This window comes from Erinaceus europaeus, chromosome 5 (genome assembly GCF_950295315.1).
Source record: "Erinaceus europaeus chromosome 5, mEriEur2.1, whole genome shotgun sequence".
Taxonomy (NCBI): Eukaryota; Metazoa; Chordata; class Mammalia; order Eulipotyphla; family Erinaceidae; genus Erinaceus; species Erinaceus europaeus.
The window spans coordinates 121,712,751-121,734,127 of NC_080166.1; the positions used below are offsets into that span (position 1 = coordinate 121,712,751).

At 41.5% G+C, this 21,377-nt stretch overlaps 1 protein-coding gene across 3 annotated transcripts in view; it reads left to right on the plus strand.

Moving 5' to 3' along the window:
- The first annotated feature begins 11,927 nt into the window (after positions 1 to 11,927).
- The window catches only part of LOC103118406 (phospholipid-transporting ATPase IB-like), a 128,368-nt gene continuing 118,918 nt past the window's right edge, over positions 11,928 to 21,377 (plus strand). For all 3 annotated transcript variants that reach the window (XM_060191718.1, XM_060191719.1, XM_060191720.1), the window contains exons 1-2: positions 11,928 to 12,007; positions 20,800 to 20,939. In XM_060191718.1, the coding sequence (XP_060047701.1) occupies positions 20,842 to 20,939 (98 nt within the window). In that variant the 5' untranslated portion in view covers positions 11,928 to 12,007; positions 20,800 to 20,841. The remainder of the gene's footprint in view (positions 12,008 to 20,799; positions 20,940 to 21,377) is intronic.

Sequence of the window (21,377 nt, forward strand, 5' to 3'; positions counted from 1 at the left end):
AGGCAGGGAGTCTGATAGGACAAGACACACCTTTGGGGTTACTACTGTACCTTTTTGCTCAACCTCTCGGTAGATAGAGAGACTAACAGGATTGACACACTCGTCAGGTTCAAGCCCTGCCAAGCTCAGCCACATCCTCACAATTTCCCAACACCTTCCTCTTTCCAATGGCTTTATCATGTTCTACTGGTTAAAAGAAAGACACTACTTCCAGTCCACTCACAAAGGGGAATAATTACAAAAGGGCATGATTGTCAGATGACAAGGACAGTTGGTCATCTTAAAGTCTGCCTGACACATCATCCTTGGTCCCTTCTTTTCTTTTGCCTGCACGCTCAGTTCACTTGAAATTCTCATGTTCTGTCTTTCATGTATTCATAAGTAATCACTCCTTACTGCCTTCACTGTTACTACTGAGGTCCTAGCCATTGTTCTCTTTCAGTTAGATTTTTGCAACAGCCTCTTATTCTGATTCTTCTCCCTGTTCTTGATAGTTGCCTTTACTAAATCTATTTTCAAAACACACACTAAGGAGACACCACTACAATGTAAATCAGGGCATGCTACTTTCTCCCTCACTTGAAAAAGCCAAGGTTCTTAGAATGGCCATCAAACTTCTGCCCTGACCACCTCACTGAGTTCATTTGCTATCATTTTTTCCTGATGCTCATTTCACTTCAGCTACACCTTGTTATTGCTCAAAGAACTGTGCTCCCATTTTAAGGATTCCTTGTCTCTTTCATAACAGTCTGGCCAACTTTCCTACCTTTTTAATTTTTGGGCCAAATGTCACCTTTTAACATTCCATTTTAAATAGCAAACTCCTGTTTCCTAACTCCTTCTTTGCTTTCTTTTTTCTCCCTAACGAACATTCCTACTACTATGCTAATTATCTGTCACTCTGCACTAGAATGTAGTGTTCAGGAGAACAGAGATTCTGATTACTTACAATCATATACTCAGAAACTTAAACATAGTAGTGGCTTAATATTTGTTAAGTGAATGTACATATTTAAACATTTAAAATACTGCATTTATTTATTTTGAGCATAAATAGAAATTGAGAGGGGAGGGGGAGATGTAGAGGGAGAGAAACCTGCATCATGGTTTCACCACTTATGAAGCTTCTTCCCTCCCTCTCCCCCTGGATCTTTGAGCATTGTAACCTGTGCTCTCTATCAGGTGAAACACCACTGGCCCTTGTAAGTGAACATATTTATATAGTTTATAATTCTGGAATTAATTTTCTTGATGGTTAAAGGTAAGATAGTGATTCCCTCTAGACAGGTGGCCAATTATTTCAATACATTTTAGTTAATAGTTTACCTTCACACCATTTCTGTCCCTCTGATGTGAAATACAAAGTACAGTTAGAGGGGGCTGGCAGTGGCACACTTGGTTAAATATACATAATACAAAGAGCAAGGACCCATCCAAGGATCCCAGTTGGAGCCCCGGGCTTCCCACCTGCTGAGGATGAGGGTCGCCTCACAAGCAGTGAAGCAGATCTGCAGGTGTCTCTCCCCCTCTATCTCTCCCTCCCTTCTCAATTTCTCCCTGTTGTATAAACAAAATTGAAAAAATGGCCACAGGATCTGTGGATTCATAGTGAAGGCACCAAGCCCCAGTGATAATCCTGGAGGCAATATATGTGTGTGTGTATGTGTGTATGTATTTATATATATGGAGAGAGAGAGTGTGCTTTTTCCCCTATAAACACCACCTTCCCCTATCATTTCTCCCCTATTGGGTAGAAAAAAATATGGGCCAAAATTCTTTTTGGGGTGCAGAAGGTGGGAGTTCTGGCTTCTGTTATTGCTTCTCCACTGGACATGGGTGTTGGCAGGGCAATTCATATTCTCAGCCTATTTCTGTCTTTCCCTAGTGGGGTAGGGCTCTGGAAAGGTGAGGTTCCAGGACACACTGGTGAGGTTGTCTTCCCAGAGAAATTAGGATGGAATCATGCTAGTGTCTGCAACTTGATGACTGAAAGGTGGTAAGATATTAAGTGGGAATGGCCAGGCAGTGGCGCACCTGGTTAAATGCACATATAAAGTGCACAAGGACCTAGGTTCAAAAAGCTTAAGCGGGGCTGCCGGTGTCTCTGTCTCTTTACCTCTCCATTCCCACTCCTCTCTCAACTTCTGTCTCTATTCAATAATAAAAAAATAAAATTATTTTTAAAAATAAAAATTAAATAAAAAATAAACTGGGACAAAATGATTAATGAATCAAAACGTAGGAATAGAGCAGATGAGAATAGGGACTTTAGGGTCTAAGAAGTGTGGAAATCTATTTTAGGTATGTTCCTAGAGGCCTATGACTATCATAGTTCTTGCTTGAGTTTGATAGCTAACATGGAGTTGGACAAAAATATTGTCTGAGAAGATGGTGTCAGAGAAGAGAAAGGGGCTAGAAAGTTGGATTAGTGCAGAAAGTAGCTTCCAATCTTGAAGAAAATCTATGAATAAAATAATTGTTTATCCCTTCCACCTGATCCAGGGCTCATATTTATTTATATTTAGCACAAGAGCCTGTGCAATGCCTTAGTTCTGTCAGTATGAGCTCACAGTCCATGGTCACATTCTAGGCTTCTCTCATTTCAGAATCAGTCTTCCTCAAGTGCAAAGTAGGCTGACCCAGACTTCCTTTGGAGAGTGGAGGAGCCCCTACCATTGCTACTTTATAGTGAGGGCAAGGTCCTGGAGAGGCCCACAGGAGGATTCATGCTGGTCTTGATGGAAATGACCAGTGATGGTGGAGAGAGGTATCTATTAGATGTCTAGGCTCATCATATTTGTGTGGGAATACGAGGATTCCCCAACTAGGGTCACAGATGATAGTCTCCTCCTTCTCTATCAATTTCTGTCTCTATCAAATAAGCACAATGCTTTAAAAAAGAAATTTATGGACATTTTCAAAGTGGTTCCCTCCCCTGATTCCTCACTCTTAGAGGCTGTTTTCTCAGCTTTGGGGGTTTTTCCTAGTCCCAAAGAACAATCCACTTGAGGACACAGCTGTGCTGTGTATTAGGAGAGCTCTCTCCTTGTCCCTCCCTGCTAAGCCTGCAGAGCAGTAAAAAGCTTTATGTTCTTCTTGAGAAAGTGGTTAGTTTAAGCCAGGGAGCCAGAATAATGAAATTTAAAAGGACAGACTCTTTTTAATGTTTCTTTTAACTTAAAAAAAATTTTTTTTGAAAGAGATGCAGACACACACACACACATACACACACACACACACACACACACACACACACACACACACAGAGAGAGAGAGAGAGAGAGAGAGAGAGAAGCACCATAGCACTGCTCAGTTCTGGTTTATGGTGGTGCAGGGGATTGAGCCTGGAATCTAGGAGTCTCAGACATGATAGTCTGTTTGCATAACCATTATGCTGTCTCCCCTGCTCCCCTGTTTCTAAAGATCTGTTGTGTGATGATGATATTACCTTGACCTATTAACCTCCATCTAGTTTAGCATGCCTCAGCAACAATGGAATTGGATAATGATTCTATACTCTCAGAAAGAATTTGTGAATCTTTACTCTAGTTCTCTAAGATCTCATATTACCCAGTCAACTTTTGGATTTCTGGATTTTTCTGTTTACTGCTAAATGCTAAACAATGTATCAGAATGTTGATGATGTTGAATCATTCCCAAATCCATCATCCAAAACATCCTTTGGGGGAAGGTAGGTGATGAACAGTGGCAAACCAGGTAAAATTTAATGGTAGTACTTATTTGTTTTCCTTTTTGTCTCCACTGGGCTTCACTGCTCTAGGTAGACTTTTTCAGGTTTATAGAGACAGAGAAAGGATTGGTAATGGTGCACCCAGTTGAGCACACATGCTATAAGGTTCAAGCCCCCAAGTCCCTATTTGTGGATGGGAGCTTCTTGAGCTGTGAAACAGGGTTGGGGGTCTCTTTCTTCTTCTCTATATCCCTCTTCCTTCTTGATTTCTTCCTGTTTATATTTAATAAATATTTTTAAAATGAAAAGGAGAATGGTCTACAGCCATATCACCCTGAACACGCCTGATCTCATCTGATCTCGGAAAAGGAGAATGAGGGAGAGATAAACCAAAGCACCACAGCTTCCACGAACATAGAAGAGTCCTGCCAGATTTGAACCTGGGTCATATGTATGAAGAAACTTTTTTTTTTAACCAGACCACTGCTGAGCTCTGGCTTATGGTGGTGCAGAGGATTGAGTCAGAGACTTTGGAGTCTCAGGCATGAGTCTCTCTCTCTCTTTTTAATTTTTAAAAATATTTATTTATTTATTTTCCCTTTTGTTGCCCTTTTTATTGTTGTTGTAGTTATTATTGTTGTTATTGATGTCATCATTGTTAGATAGGACAGAGAGAAATGGAGAGAGGAGGGAAAGACAGAGAGAAGGAGAGAAAGATAGACACCTGTAGACCTGCTTCACTGCTTGTGAAGCGACTCTCCTGCAGGTGGGGAGCCGGAGGTTTGAACCGAGATCCTTATGCAGGTCTTTGCGGTTTGTGCCATGTGCACTTAACCGGCTGTACTACCTCCTGACTCCCACATGAGTCTCTTTTCTTAACCATTATGCTATCTACCCTCCACCCCTGAAATAGCATGTGTACTGTTCAGGTGAGCTATTTTGCCTTCCCAGTAATAATAATAACAATAGTTCTACTCCTTCTCCTTCTTTTTCTCCTTCTTTGGCTTCTTCTCCTTCTCCTCCTTCTCCTACTCCTCCTCCTCCTCCTCCTTCTTCTTCTTTTTTTTTTTTGTTAAACATTCCTCTTTCTCACCAGCTAGTGTTTGCTCTTCAGTTCCTAACAAAATCTTCCTATTTCTTTCTACATATTTCCCTGGGTCAGCTTCACATTATCCTCCAAGTATGTATATCCACCTAGCCTCCACCCACTGGGCAAGATTCAAGGTCTGTGAAGATCTGGTGTTGTGTTATAGGGCCATAACTTAGATCTGCCAATTCTAGAGCTGCCCCAAAGAAACAACTTCCTGTAAAAGTAATCTCTGAAGATTACATTGTTCTCCTTGGACATTAAATGGGCAGGGGTTGGTTTGTTCAAATTAACTCTACTGTGTTACATGTCTAGACCGCCAAATATTTGTACAAATAAAAAAAAAAACTATTTGAAGTCAACTGCCCCAGCAAGATTATATTTTGCCCTGTGGTTAAAGTTCGGGGCTCCAGCAGGCCAGGCTAGCTTCACAGTGGTGAACAGAGACTCGAGGACACATGGCTGGGCAGTGAAGTTTTATTCATGAGCGGGCAAACATGTGTTCTCCTGTCTTTTTGCTCTGGTGGCAAAGAGAGACCCTTAAACTAATCACCACACAGATCTCTCCTACATCCTTCTTCTCCCCCGGCGCGGGGAGAACTCTCGCACTACTTAGCATAGGGGGCAGGGAGAAAGAGGAGCACGAAACTAGCAAGGGCCAAACCAATTCTCTCAGAGGTGGGGGGAAGGAGACCAAACCAAGATGAAACATACAACAATTCCCCCTTTTCTTTTTAACTAAATGACCATAGTATCAGTGGTGTGGGGTGAACTTCTTATATCGTATAGGCATTTTCAAAAAAGAAACTGGCACAAACATGGAGGAACATGTAAGACAAGAACCAGTGTGCTGCCAAGGGAAGGCCTGAGGGGGACCTTTTTTTTTTTTGCCTCTGGGGGGTATTACTTGCCTCGATGGGCATTTTTTTTTTCTCTGTGGGCATTACCTAGCATGGGGGGCGGGGATATGGCCTAGAGTCCCAAGGCAGCTGGCTCCAGTCAGTCTTTGAGAAACCCAGCAGCATAAAGGGAAGCTGCAAAGTGTCCAAGAGGTGTACCAGTTGAGTCCGATGGAAATGCCAGTCCAAAGCAGATGTCCACGGAAGAATGCCAGGGGGTGGAACATTGTATGAGGAAGGTCAGCTGTTGGAATTCCACTTTTCTGTAGAGAACTTGACAGCTGCAATTTACTTACTATGAAACAAAACTTGTAGCAGGTTAGAAGTTTATCACAATTGATAACTCTATTACAATCATTAGCATAACCATCGTGCAATCTAACGTTTTTAATTGAGAAGGAATTTGAGAGTTTTACATGTCAACAAGCCTATTTAACCTTTTGTTACACCCATTCAAGATGGCAACATGCCCTAGGTGTGCACAGGTTATTTTTTTTAGACCAACTTAGTTAAAATGTATTGATTTTAAACTAATTTTTACCTCAGACTTTAAATGTAAGTTAATTTTATCTTTATGAGAATTACGTTGAAAACCTTTTTCATTTAACTCTGTCTGGTAAGAATATAGCCTTAAAGTTACATTTTTAACCTTAAAGTTAATGTTTACCAAACTTTAAACACACACATAAACATGGTCTTTAATACACAAGGAGAGAAACCTTTGTTATGAAGACATGTCATTTTAAACAGGAATTTAGATCTATACTGTCTTAGTTGTTGGGGGGGGTCACCATCCGGACGTGGCCTCCTGCGCAGCTCCACTTCTAGGAATTGTAGGTTGTGATCTCTGGACAAATCTCTGCATATACTAGCTCTTCTGGCTTCAGAGCCAAGTTGAGGATCTCGGCCAGGGGGCCCAGTTTCAGTAGGGAGCCCATGGTCTCCGGGTGGTCCAGGATCTGCCCAGACTTCATAGCAGGAGGGCGGGCGGGGCAGCCGTGTAGAAGGCGCTGGCCGAGGTGCGCGGCCATGAGAGGCTGCAGCTTTGCCTGCCATGTCTGGTGCCTTGCTCTCGGAGGCCGAGCAGCGTGGGAGGAGCCCACGCCCAATGCCCCGCGCCACGCGGTGGAAAGCCGGCTCATGCAGGCTGGCATTGGGCTCCTGAGGGCTGGCGTTGGGCGGAAACCACAGAGTGGTCCAGAGATAAATGTTCCAGAAACAGCGAAATAGTCTCGTGAAGAAAGGGCAGAGGCCTTTGGAAATATCTTCACAAGCAGAAGAGAAGGCCATAGTGCATAGGTAGCCAAATTGTCTTCACTTATCTGAGAGATGCGCAGGTCAGGTCCACGTGGGCACCATTTGTCATTAAAGTTCAGGGCTCCAGCAGGCTGGGCTAGCTTCGTGGCGGTGAACAGAGACTCGGGGACACACAGCTGGGCAGTGAAGCTTTATTCACGAGCGGGCAAACATGTGCTCTACTGTCTTTCTGCTCTGGTGGCAGAGAGAGACCCTTAAACTAATCACCACACAGATCTCTCCTGCATCCTTCTTCTCCCCTGGCCACGGGGAGAACTCTCGCACTACTTAGCATAGGGGGCAGGGAGAAAGACGGGCGCGAAACTAGCAAGGGCCAACCAATTCTCTCAGAGGTGGAGGGAAGGAGACCAAACCAAGATGAAACATACAACATTGCCCCATAGAAATTGGAACCACTGATCTCTGATATTAGCTATGATCAAGTTCACTGAGTTGATATAGATTAAAAAAAGAAAAAAGAAAAGGAAGGGGGAGAGAAAAAGGTGGCCTAGCAGTGGGGCTGTGAGAGTCTCTTTGCATAACCACTGGATTATCTCTTCCCCACCCTGCTCTATCTCTTGGTCAGGAGTCAGTGACTAAGCTAAGAAGCCTACGTATAGTGTAAAAGCCTTCAGGTTCCCATAGCCTACAGGGAAGAAAAAGCTCAAAAGAGGCTTTTAAGCCACTGAGCTCCAACTCAGGGATTAAAATAATATTGAAACAACTGTCAATTTCCACAACTGTGAACCCTTTAACTACCTTACTTAGACACAAGTCAATCCAGGCAAGAGTGATCAGTAATTTAAAAAGTACTGGAAGAGGGACCTCATAACATACTATATAGAATGTTTAAATCAACAAGAAGAAATATTGGAGAAATGAACCAGGACAAGAGTCCAGGTAAAAGTCCCCCAAATGTTGAAGCACAAAATAATGAGGTCAACATCCAAACACTAGTTAAGGAAATAATCACAGGAGTCAGTAAAGAGTTTGAAAGAATTGTCATCAGAAATGCAGAAACAACAAATGAGACTCTGGAAGACAACACTAATTATCTCAAGGTTATTAGAGAGCTGAAAGCTGAAGTAGCTGAGCTAAGAACACAACTAGCTGAACAAGCAAAAACAGTATCAGAAGAGGGTAACAAAATAGATGAATGCTAGAAAACAGTAGAGGGGAGAGAGAATAGAGTCAATGAGGCTGAAGACAGAATTAGCAAGATCGAGGATGAATTAGAGACAATTAAAAAAGAAGTAAGAGATCTCAAAAAGAGATTAAGAGATACTGAAAACAACAACAGAGACCTATGGGATGACTTCAAAAGAAATAATATATGCATTATTGGCTTACCAAAGGAAGAAAGAGAGGGAAAGGAAGAAAGCATTCTTCAAGCCATAATAGCTGAGAACTTCTCTAGTCTAGACAACATAAATGACATAAAGGTTCAAGAAGCCCAGAGAGTCCCAAACAGAATTAACCCAGACTTCAAGACATATCATATTGAGAATGGAAAGGAATAAGGATAAAGAAAGGATCCTGAAGGCTGCAAGAGAAACAAAGAGTCACCTACAGAGGAAAACCCATAAGATTAGCAGCAGACTGCAAGCGTCAACCCAGCTTTGACCTAGCACGTTATAATTGGGCCCTCCTCAATCTCTATCGAACAGGCCATGACCGGTGCGCCGCTATGTTCCATCGCTAGGGAGCCAGAGACAACCCGAACTGCCCCTGCGGCTCCAGACAGACTATGACACACATAGTCAACGACTGCCACCTCTCCAGATTCAAAGGAGGTCTCGAAACTTTACATCAGGCTCAACCTGACGCTGTTGACTGGCTATGGAAGAAGGGCAAACACTAGAAGAAGAAGCAGCAGCAGACTTCTCCACACAAACACTATAGGCCAGAAGAGAATGGCAAGATTTCTATCGAGTGCTCAATAAGAAAGGCTTTCAACCAAGACTACTGTATCCTGCTAGACTGTCATTCAGACTAGATGGAGGCATAAAAACCTTCTCAGACAAGCAACAGTTGAAGGAATCAACTACCACCAACCCTGCCCTGAAAGAAGTTCTGAAAGGTCTCCTCTAAACAGTCAGACCACCATAAAAAGGCCCTATGTCAGAACACTCTAAAAATCTACAAGAATGGTATTAAAATATCTTCAATCTTTGATACCAATAAATGTCAATGGCCTGAATTCACCTATTAAAAGGCACAGAGTAGGAAGATGGATCAGAAAACACAACCCAACAATATGCTGTCTACAGGAAACCTCCCTAACTCAACAAGACAAACACAGACTCAAAGTGGAAAGCTAGAAAACTATCATACAAGTCAATGGCTCACAAAAAGGGGCAGGAATAGCTATTCTTATATCTGACATGATAGACTTTAATATAAATAAAATTTAAAAAGATAGGGATGAACACTACTTAATGCTCAGAGGATCAGTCAAGAGGACTTAACAATTATTAACATCTATGCACCCAATGAGAAGCCATCTAAAAACATCAAACATCTACTGAAAGAGCTACAGCACACATTTTACTTAAGTCCACATGGGTCATTCTCAAGGACAGACCATATGTTAGGACACAAAGACAGCATCAGAAAATTCAAGAGCATTGAAATCATCCCAAGCATCTTCTCAGACCACAGTGGAATTCAACTAACACTTAACAATCAACAAAAGATTAGTAAGAGTCCCAAAATGTGGAAGCTCAACAATACACTCCTTTACAACTACTGGGTCAAAGAGGAAATAAAGGAAGAAATCAAAATGTTTTGAGAGTTAAATGAAAATGAAGACACAAGCTATCAAAATATTTGGGACACAGCTAAGACAGTACTGAGAGGGAAGCTCATAGCCATAGAAGCACACATTAGGAAACAAGAAAAAGCACAAATAAACAGCCTGATTACATACCTGAAAGACCTAAAAGAAGAAGAACAAAGGAACCCTAAAGCAACCAGAAGGACAGAAATCACTAAAGTTAGGGCAGAAATCAATAACATTGAAAATAAGAAAACTTCCTCCCCAAAGGGATAGCTTTGATTCCTGTCAAGACAGCTCATCAGGTAATTTAATCAGTCTTCAGACGTCCGAGTTGGAGTTGATTTTTAAAAAATATTTATTTTTTTATTTATTCCCTTTTGTTGCCCTTGTTTTATTGTTGTAGTTATTATTGATGTCATCATTGTTGGATAGGACAGAGAGAAATGGAGAGAGGAGGGGAAGGTAGAGAGGGGGAGAGAAAGATAAGATACCTGTAGACCTGCTTCACCGCCTGTGAAGCGACTCGGATGCAGGTAGGGAGCCGGGGGCTCGAAGTGGGATCCTTACACAGGTCCTTGTGCTTTGCGCCATGTGGCTTAACCTGCTGTGCTACCTCCAGACTCCCTGGAGTTGATTTTAAAATGATCAAGTCTGGGACAGTTAGGTGGCACACCTGACTGAGGGCTCATGTTACCATGAGCAAGGGCCAAAGTTCAAACCCCAGTCCTCACCTGCAGGAGGGAAGCTTCAGGAGTGCTAAGGCAGGTCTGCAGGTGCCTTTCTTTCTCTTAATAGTTTTTATTCTTTGACTGCAATTCCACATTCTTCATTGTTTCATTAATGTTTGATCTTCCAAACCATTTTTAGTATTTTGAATGTGTTTCATTGAAATTTATAATAATATTTACTTTGTCTTAAGTTTTTATGTAACTGTACTGTGGTCCAAATCTCATTCTGCTTCTAACTTTCATAAAAGATTACATATTAAAGACCTATTTACATAGTCTTATATAAATTTCTTCTGACTGGTGCATATTGCTCTGTCACATTCACAAACCGTAACTTATCTTTTCCTCTATTCAGAGATAGTTAGGTTGCTTCCTGTTGTTCTTGCTTCTACAAACCTGTACATGTCTTCTTATGAATAGCCCTGTGGTTTCTTTACTACATATGTCGTACAGTTGAATGTCTAGATTTTACATGTGTTCTCAACCAGGTGCGCAACCATCCAGCCCCTGAATGTCTAGATTTTATGTATATTTAATTTTAGGAAATAGTGCTGATCTATCCATAAATAATATAATAAATATAATTAAATAATAAATATAGATACATATGAACCAGATAAACAACAAGACTCTAGGTTCTTTTATATCTCTTAAAAGTGTGAAGGATTCGGGAGTCAGGTGGTAGCGCAGCAGGTTAAGCACAGGTGGCACAAATGCAAGGACCAGCTTAAGGATCCTGGTTTGAACCCCTGGCTCCCCACCTGCGGGGGAGTTGATCCACAAGTGGTGAAGCAGGTCTGCTGGTGTCTATCTTTCTCTCCTCTCTTTCTTCCCCTGCTGTCTTCATTTCTCGATGTCCTATCCAACAACGATGACAACAATAATAACTACAACAATAAAACAACAAGGACAACAAAAGGGAATAAATAAATAAATATTTAAAAAAGAGTATGAAGGATTCATGAGACCCTGAAGTTTGAGTATTAATGGTAAATATGCTACAAAAATTTAAGCACAAATAATGACCAAATTTACATTAAGTTTATGTTGTTCTAAGTGAATATTAAGATATGATGTGGTCATTTGTTAGAAAGGCATATTACACTTTTTTTTTCATCATTTGGAAGAAATGATCCAGGAAATATATGTTTGGAAGAAAGATATGTTAGCTTGTAAGTGTGAAAGTCTTCTTTTTATCCTCCTAGACCAAGCTGAAAGGATAGAGATATTATGTCTGAGGATAAGAAATTGTGTGTGTGTGTGTGTGTGTGTGTGTGTGTGTGTGTGTGTGTGTGTGTGTGTGTGTATGGACAGGGACAGGAAGCAAGACTGTCTTGTCTTAAAGTGGAGTGTGGAGAGGAAGTGCTGAATTCTCAACTGACAGAACCTTCAGAGACAAGCTGGGAAGGGACTCCTCTCATCCCATCCTCCGGGTTTAGGGCTGTTTGCATTAAGCCAGGATCTTCAGGATATTAACCCTAAAAGATCAGTTTCCTAGTGACAAGTGGACTCCCCTGCCTAAGTCTGGTGAGTAATACCAAACCCTTTGGTTCAGTTTGCTGTCCCCTTAAGCATGGCAGCTGCTGTTCAACAGTTATAGTAACTGACCTTGGGCACATTCTCAACATCCCAAGCTCTCAGTTTGCAACTTCTTTTTCATTCCAGGTTCTTGCCCTAGAAATATTGAGAGACTGAAATCACAGTTCTGTGTCTTACATGACCAGAAAAACAATAAATTGACATGAGGTTAATATATAATTTACTATTTGTTTGGAGATAGTATAGTAGCTTGAATTGTCACTGTTTGCTGGATGCCAGTGCAGTGTGTGTGCTATGTGTCAATGTGTGTATGTGTAAAAGTTGTCAACTGAAAATAGTCACTGCTGTTCCACAATTCAAAGAGAGACTATCAGTGAGATTATTCAGAGCGAACTGAGGATTTAGACCTACATGGAGCTATAGATTCTCTGAGTGCTGGTTTGGCTCTCCTGAAGGTTTGGCCATAGCTCTTTACAGCTGGCTATATGTATAGAAAGATACAGAATTCGTCTAGCAGAGATAAAAGGAGATGTTGAATTATATGACAGAAAGAGAATGTCACATATAACATTAAAAATGATCTCTTATTCTTAATAGGAATAAGAGAAGTAGCCCAGTAACTGAGACTTAACAAAGATTTCTAGTCTAGGAAGTGTTTCTACAAGCATAAAGTGCTTCCCCCTCCCCCTTTCCTCTAGCAACTTTCAGCATGACTAGAGGGATGCTGGTCTTGGTGTTTGACCTCATCACAACAAAATGTCTTGGCTATTTATACTACTAATTGAAGCCTGTACAGCCACTGGCCTAGCAGTTTTCCTCGAGTCAAGACATCGCTCAGATGAGCAGTGGGGCTTTTCTTTAGCCCATAAATCCCACAAACACTGGTATTTTCACCATTCACAACAAACTCAGACATTTTGTTATATTTGTCCCTGGATTTCACTCCCCCCACCTCTTCTCCTTTTCTTGAAGTGATAGGTCATTGGAAATAAAGCTAAGGTCATCCCATCTGTCACCTGTCTTTGCCCTAGTCCCTATGCAGTCACTACTACTAGTGTACTGTGTATGATTTTAGTCACTTTTAATGTGTAGAACTACATTTATAACTGTATATCTATAAGCAAGATGTCATATCATTGTTATTATTTTTAAGTTTACATAAATTATTTAAGAGTGCACATATACCTTATCATTTTCTTATAATTTTTAGGTTTTTGAGCTTTCTATGTATCTGTCTTCCTGTCTTCTGTTTGTTGATATAATCACTTTAGTAAAAGTCTCAACTATTTTTTTATCACTTATTTTTTTTTTTTTTGGTGGTATGGGGGATTGAACCTGGGACTTTGGAGCCTCAGGTATTAGAATCTCTTTATATAACCATTATGCTATCTCCCCCTTCAACATTTTTTAAAAGTTTTATTTAAATGTTCTTCTATTGATAGTTATTTGGGTGTTTCCATTTTTTCATTATTCCAGTGCTAAAATTTATATATCTGTATAATCTAAGTATAGAGATATAGATTATACAGATATATATTTGTAAAGCTATAAAACAGAGTAAGTACTGAACAGTAGGGGTTATGTACTCTCTAAAATGGCTCTATCAATTTATACTCTTGAGTTGTACTAATTTCCTGTGTCTTTGCCAACCTGGCATCATCAATTCTTTTAGTTTGTAGTTTGAACTTGATTGAATTTTCACATGCTTTGATTAGTTATGGGCCATTTGGCATTTTCTCCTCTAAATCACTGACATATTTTTTTTTTGCTCCTGTTTCTATTTTTTAATTGGTCTATAGAAATTCTTAACATCATCTGCTAAAGAAATCTTTGTAACTTATAAAATTAAAACAAAATCTAGATATATGTTTATTTAAAATTTTTATTTTACTGTTTGAATGCACACCACTACTTTGTCAAAGTATGAGATACACACACGTGTGTGAATGGAGGGCATGCATATGAGTACATTGAAACATTTTCAAAGAAACCTTTGCTATACTATGGTATTAAGTAAAATCACTCATATTTTCTTTTAAATATTTAAAGTTTTCTTTTCCATATTTAGATCTATAATCTATCTACAAAGTATTGATCAGTTTAAGGCAGAGGCATAATTCACCCCCAGTGAGTACACAGACCAGTCATCCCTGCAGTTTGCAAAATAGTTTATTATTTTCCTAAAGACTTGGAAGTCACTCATCAGAGCCATATGCACATATAGGCTCACTTTTTCTTGTTTTATTCTGTCCCTTGCCACTATTTAATAATAATTTCTATATGTTACTTATTTCATATTATTATATATAATATGAAATCTGTCACTTTAACTACACTAAAATATATATAATTTGGTAGTATATAGTTCTCAAAATTTGTGTAGCTATCAACAATTTCTACTTCAAAAACTCTTCATCATCCTAAACAGAAACTGTATCCTCCTACAGTCAGCTCTTGGTAATCTCTGTTCTATTTTTCTGCCTCAATTAACTTGACTGGTCCAGGTTATTTGTATAAGTGAGGTCATACAATATTTGCTATTTTCTTTCTAGTTTTTTTTTTTAATATTTTATTTGTTTACTAATGAGAAAGATAGGAGGAGAGAGAGAAAGAACCAGATAACACTCTGGTACATGTGCTGCTGGGGATTGAACTCAGGACCTCATACTTGAGAATCCAATGCTTTATCCATTGCGCCACCTCCCAGACCACTCTTTCTAGTTTTTAAAGATTTATTATATGACAGGGTATAGTGATGATATCCTCTCAACTTTTATTTGAAGAGATTTATATTTCTTCTTTTGAACAATAATTTCACTTGAAAAAGATTTCTTGGTTTGTTTTTTTTTTTTCCTCCAGGGTTATTGCTGGGGCTCGGTGCCTGCACCATGAATCCACTGCTCCTGGAGGCTACTTTTCCCCCTTTTGTTGCCCTTGCTGTTTTATTATTATTGTTGTTAGATAGGACAGAGAGAAATGGAAAGAAGAGGGGATAACAGAGAGGGGGAGAGAAAGATAGACACCTGCAGACCTGCTTCACCACCTGTGAAGCGACTCCCCTGCAGGTGGGGAGTTGGGGGCTCAAACCGGGATACTCACGCTGGTCCTTGTGCTTTGCACCACCTCCGCTTAACCCACTGCACTACTGCCCGACTCCCGAAAGCTATTTTTTCCCCCTTTGTTGCCCTTGTTGTTTTATTGCTATTGTGTTTATTATTGTTGTTGTTATTGATGTCGTTGTTGGATAGGACAGAGAGAAATGGCGAGAGGAGGGGAAGACAGAGAGGGAGAGGGAGAGAAAGATAGACACCTGCAGACCTGCTTCACCACTTCCGAAGTGATCCCCCTGCAAGTGGGGAGCTGGGGGCTTGGATCCTTATCCGGTCCTTGCGCTTTGTGCCACATGCGCTTAACCCGTTGTACTTCCGCCTGACCTCCTCTTTGGTCTTTTTAAATATTGTTCAGCTCCTTAAATATTTATTTTTTAAAAATCTTATCATCATCATCATTATTTAAAAATCTTATCACCATCATTGCCACAAGGGTTATTGCTGGGGTTTGGTGCCAGCACTATGAATCCACTGCTCCTGGTGGCCATTTTTTCCTTTTTATTTTATTTTTATTTGATAAGATAGAGAAATTGAGAAGTTGAGAGAAAGACAGACATCTGTAGGCCTGCTTCACCGCTCATGAAGCATACCCCCTATAGGTGGGTAGTGGGAGCTCAAATGTGGGTCCTTGCGCATGGTAATAAGTGTTTCACTGTCTGGTCCCCGCCTTAATTACCTCTTTTCATTCTCTTACATAGTTGTAGAAGAGAGTAATTGTAATTATTATTACAGATTGTGTGAAATGAATGGTATAGAAAAAGATGTTAAATGCTAATATCAATTTAAAGAAAATTTGAGTTGTTAGTTCATATATGTAGCTTTGTAATACATTTTACATGTTGACATAATTGTTGTTCCTCTGTAGGTAAAATGTTTCTCTTCCCTGGGCTCTATGAAGGCTTAGTGCTTGTCTTTCCTTTTCTGTACTTTTAATATGACTTAAACTCCTTGGTAGATTTTTCTTTTTTTAAATTTTTTTAAAAGTTTTTTTAAATTCCCTTTTGTTGCCCTTGTTTTATTGTTGTAGTTATTATTGTTGTTGATGTCGTTCGTTGTTGGATGGGACAGAGAAAAATGGAGAGAGGAGGGTAACAGAGAGGGGAAGAGAAAGGTAGATACCTGCAGGCCTGCTTCATTGCTTGTGAAATGACTCCCCTGCAGGTGGGGAGCCTGGGCTCCAACCGGGATCCTTATGCCTGTCATTGCGCTTTGCCACCTGTGTTTAACCTGCTGCACTACCGCCCGACTCCTCTTCCTCCCTTCCTCCCTTCCTCCCTTCCTCCCTTCCTCCCTTCCTCCCTTCCTCCCTTCCTCCCTTCCTCCCTTCCTCCCTTCCTTCCTTCCTTCCTTCCTTCCTTCCTTTCTTCCTTTCTTCCCCAGAGGACTGCTCAGCTCTGGCTTATGGTGGTGTGGAGAACACATGGGACTTTGGAGCCTCAGGCATAAGAATCTCTTTATATAACCATTATGCTATCTATCTCTTGTTCTATATGGAAATTTTCTTAGAGAATACCATTTTCTCATTTAAACAGTGACATCTCTAGAGGGTAGTTTCTGTTGTCTTTTTTTTTTTTTTAATTTTTTTATTTAACCAGAGCACTGAACTGCTCTAGTTTAAAGTGATGCAGTGGGATTGAATCTGGGACTTTAAAGCCTCAGGCATGAGAATCTCTTTGTATAACCATTATGCTATCTGGCCCCCCCCAGCTGTAGTCATAGTAGTCTTTTTTTTTTTTCCCCACCATGATTATCACTGGGGTTCGGTGCTGCGCTATGAATCCACTGCTCCTGTGGCCATTTTTTTTTCTTTCGATTTTTTTGGATAGGACAGAGAAATTGAGAGGGTAGGGGAAAGTAGGGAAAAATAAAGAGAGGCATCTGAAGACCTACTTCATCACTTGTGAAGCGACACCCCCACCCCCGGTGGGGAGATGGGGCTTGAACCACCTTTTTAATTTAGGATTGACAGTGGTTTACAATATTGTAAGATTACAGTTCCACACGACACCCACCACTAAAAGCTCTGTGCCTTTTGTCTGTAGTTTTCTTTATATTTATTTATTCTCCCTTTTGTTGCCCCCCTTTTTTATTGTTGTTGTAGTTATTAATGTCATTGTTAGATAGGTCAGAGAGAAATATATAGAGGAGGGGAAGACAGAGGGGGAGAGAAAGATAGACACCTGCAGACTGGCTTCACCGCCTACGAAGTGACTCCCCTGTAGGTGGGGAGCCCAGGGCTCAAACCGGGATCCTTAAGCTGATCCTTGTGCTTTGTGCCACATGCGCTTAACACGCTGTGCTACCACCCGACTCCCAGTTTTTTTTCTTTGTTGGGAAATTAATTTTTTAACATTCGACAGTAAATACAATAGTTTGTACATGCATAACATTTCCCAGTTTTCCATATAACAATGCAACTCCCAATAGGTCCTCTGTCATCCTTTTTGGACCTTTATTCTCCCCCCCCCCCCCAACCCCAGAGTCTTTTACTTTGGTGCAATATGCCAATTCCTGTTCGGACTCTACTTGTGTTTTCTCTTCTGATCTTGTTTTTCAATTTCTGCCTGAGAGTGAGATCATCCCATATTCATCCTTCTCTTTCTGACTTATTTCACTTAACATGATTTTGTCTTTTTTTAAATTTTTCATTCTTTTTTAAAAATTATCTTTATTTATTTATTGGATAGAGACAGCCTGAAATTGAGAGGGAAGGGGGTGATAAAGTGAAAGACAGAGAGACACTTGCAGCCCTGCTTCACCACTTGCAAAGCTTTCCCCCTGCAGATGGGGTCACTGCGCATTGTAACATGTGTGTTCAACCAGGTGCACCACCATCCGGCCCCAATATGATTTTTTCAAGGTCCATCCAAGATTGGCTGAAAATGGAAGTCATTTTTAATAGCTGAATAGTATTCCATTGAACAGTATACCACAACTTGCTCAGCCACTCATCTGTTGTTGGACACCTGAGCTGCTTCCAGGTTTTGGCTATTACAAATTGTGCTGCTAAGAACATATGTGTACACAGATCTTTTTGGATGGGTGTGTTGGGTTCCTTAGGATATATCCCCAGGAGAGGAATTTCAAGGTCATAGGGTAGGTCCATTTCTAGCCTACGGAGAGCTCTCCAGACTGTTCTTCATAGGGGTTGGACCAATTTACATTCCCACCAGCAATGCAGGAGGGTTCCTTTGACCCCACAACCTCTCCAGCATTTGCTACTGTTACCTTTTCTGATGTATGACATTCTCAGAGGAGTGAAGTGGTATCTCATTGTTGTCTTTATTTGCATTTCTCTGACAATCAAAGACTTGGAGCATTTTTTCATGTGTTTCTCAGCCTTTTGGATCTCTTCTGTGATGAATTTTCTGTCCATGTCCTCCCCCCATTTTTGGGTGGGGTTATTTGTTTTCTTGTTGTTGAGTTTGGCAAGCTCTTTATATATTCTGGTTATTAGCCACTTGCCTGATATATGGCATGTAAAGATCTCCCATTCTGTGAGGGGTCTCTTGGTTTGGGTAGTGGTTTCTTTTGCTGTGCAGAAGCTTTTAATTTGATGTCGTTCCATATGTTTATGCTTGCCTTAATCTTGTTTGTAATTGGATTTGTTTCATTGACGATGTCTTTAAAATTTATGCAGAAAAGAGTTCTGACAATATTTTCCACTAAGTATCTGATATTTTGTGGTCTAACATCCAAGTCCTTGATCCACTTGGAATTACTTTTGTATTTGGTGAAATATAGTGGTTCAGTTTCATTCTTCTGCATGTTTCAACCCATTTTTTCCAACACCATTTGTTGAAGAGACTCTGCTTTTCCCATTTAATAGTCTGTGCACCTTTGTCAAAGATTAGATGTCCATAGGTATGGGAGGCTTACTTCTGGGCTCTCAATTCTATTCCACTGGTCAGTGTGTCTGTTCATGTTCCAATACCAAGCAGTTTTGATGACAGTGGCCCTATAGTACAATTTGAGATCTGGGAGTGTGATGCCTCCAGTTCAGTTCTTTCTTCTCAAGATTGTTTGGGCAATTCTAGGTCTTTTCTGGTTCCAGATAAACATTTGTAGCATTTGTTCTATTCTCCTAAAAAATGTGTTTGGGATCTTGATGGGGATAGCATTAAATTTGTAGATGGCTTTGGGTAGTATATTCATTTTGATAATGTTAATTCTTCCAACCCATGAACTTGGAATATCTTTCCACTTCTTTGTGTCTTTTTCAATTTCCTTGAGTAGTGACTCATAATTTTCAGTATACAAGTCTTTCACTTCTTTGGTTAGGTTCATTCCTAGATATTTTATTGTTTTTGTTGCTATAGTAAAAGGATTTGATTTCTGGATTTCATCTTCTTCTAACTTAGTGTTTGCATAGAGGAATGCCATTGACTTTTGAATGTTAATTTTGTAGCCTGACACCTTACTGTATTCTTTACGTTTTTCTGTGCATACTAACATGTCATCTGCAAATAGGGAGAGTTTGACTTCTTCTCTTCCAATCTGTATGCATCATGAATCCACTGCTCCTGGAGGCCATTTTTCCCCCCTTTTGTTGCCCTTGTTGTTGTAGCCTCGTTGTGGTTATTATTATTGCCATTGTTGATGTTGTTCGTTGTTGGATAGGACAGAGAGAAATGGAGAGAGGAGGGGAAGACAGAGAGTGGGAGAGAAAGATAGACACCTGTAGACCTGCTTCACTGCCTGTGAAGCGACTCCCCTGCACGTGAGAAGCCAAGGACTCGCACTGGGATCCCTAAGCTTTGTGCCACGTGTGCTTAACCCGCTGCGCTACTGCCCAACCCGCTGCGCTACTGCCCCACCCGCTGAGCTACTGCCCAACAGGCTGCGCTACTGCCCAACCCGCTGAGCTACAGCCCGACCCCCTGTAGTGGTTTTTTTAGATGCTTTCTTTTCTCTTTCGTAGTGTACTTCTTTCCCTTGCTGAGTAAGTAATTTGTGGGGGTTCTTTTTATTGGGGGGGGGGAATCCTGGCCGTAAACGGGCGTGCATGGAGACACCTGGCTGGGTGCGGAGCCCGTTGCGCAGGCGTGTTGCGGCGGATGCTCGCCAGCTGTCTGGCCTCGCTACAGCTCAGCGGGCTGCAAGTGCCTTTCCGGCCTCAGGGGCACTTTGGTCGCTAGTCAGGTGATTGCACCTGGCCTAGTTTTCCTCAGCAGCAGCTGCTTCAAGTTCAGTCACGTGCAACTCCATCTTGGCCAGAGGACTTCTTTCTGCTCAGGAAACTGTTGCTCTCCGCTCACAACACTCTTAGCTGGGTCCCCCGCTTCTGTCCTCTGTCCTGCTTCCTTCTTGTCTCTGGGCCCAGACACTGGGCCAGGTCACTGCGTGCTCCCCTCTCCGGCCGCACCTCGTCCTACGTGGGGTTTCCAGGCCTGGACAGGTGCGGGGACGAACTGCGCTCACATGCTGGGTAGCGGGGAAGGACACCCCCGGCTGCCGGCCGAGGAGCCCCTGGGCCCGGGAATGGGCAGGTGAGGACCTGGAAGGTGGTGTTCACCCCCCCACCCCGACTGGAGATGGGGCGCTGAGGCTGCACCCACCTGCCCTCACCCCCCTCTGCCTCCTCAGCGTGTCTACCAAGGCACCTTCCCTGCAACCAGACTCGCCTTGGCGTTTCTGTTTGACGGCCGCCCCTGTGCCCTCTTGATCCAGGACCTGCTCGCTTCTCTTCGAAAACCACGCGTGGAGGAAAAGATGGACTGGCAAGCCCTGCAAGTTTCAGATGGGCCTAAACTTCGCACCATTTACCTCAACCAACCCGACATGAATGCTTTCTGCAAAAATGGCATCAGGTGAGAGGTGCATGTTGCTTGGTGGAGAAAAGAGGAAGATAGGTTCTGTCCTCTCACAAAAGAATATATATAGTAGGTTAATTCATATGCTTCATTGTGTCAGGTCATAGCAGTGTTCTTGAACCTTGAGGAAGTCCAGATTCATGTTCACTGCATTCACACCCCTGGTTCCCATCAGCAGAGGACAGCAGCGGAACAATGATACAAGGACTTTGCTCTCCCCCTCTCCCCTTTTACTGCCACCAGGGTTATTGCTAGGGGATTGGTGCTGGCACTACAAAGTCACTGCTTCTGGGGGCCTTTCTTTCTTCTTCTATTTTGTTCTGATGGGATAGAGAAGTTGAGAGGGAAGGAAGAGGTAAAGAGGAAGAAAAAGACACCTGCAAACCTGCTTCACTGCTTGTGAAGCATCCCCTGCAGATGGGGAGTGGGGATTTG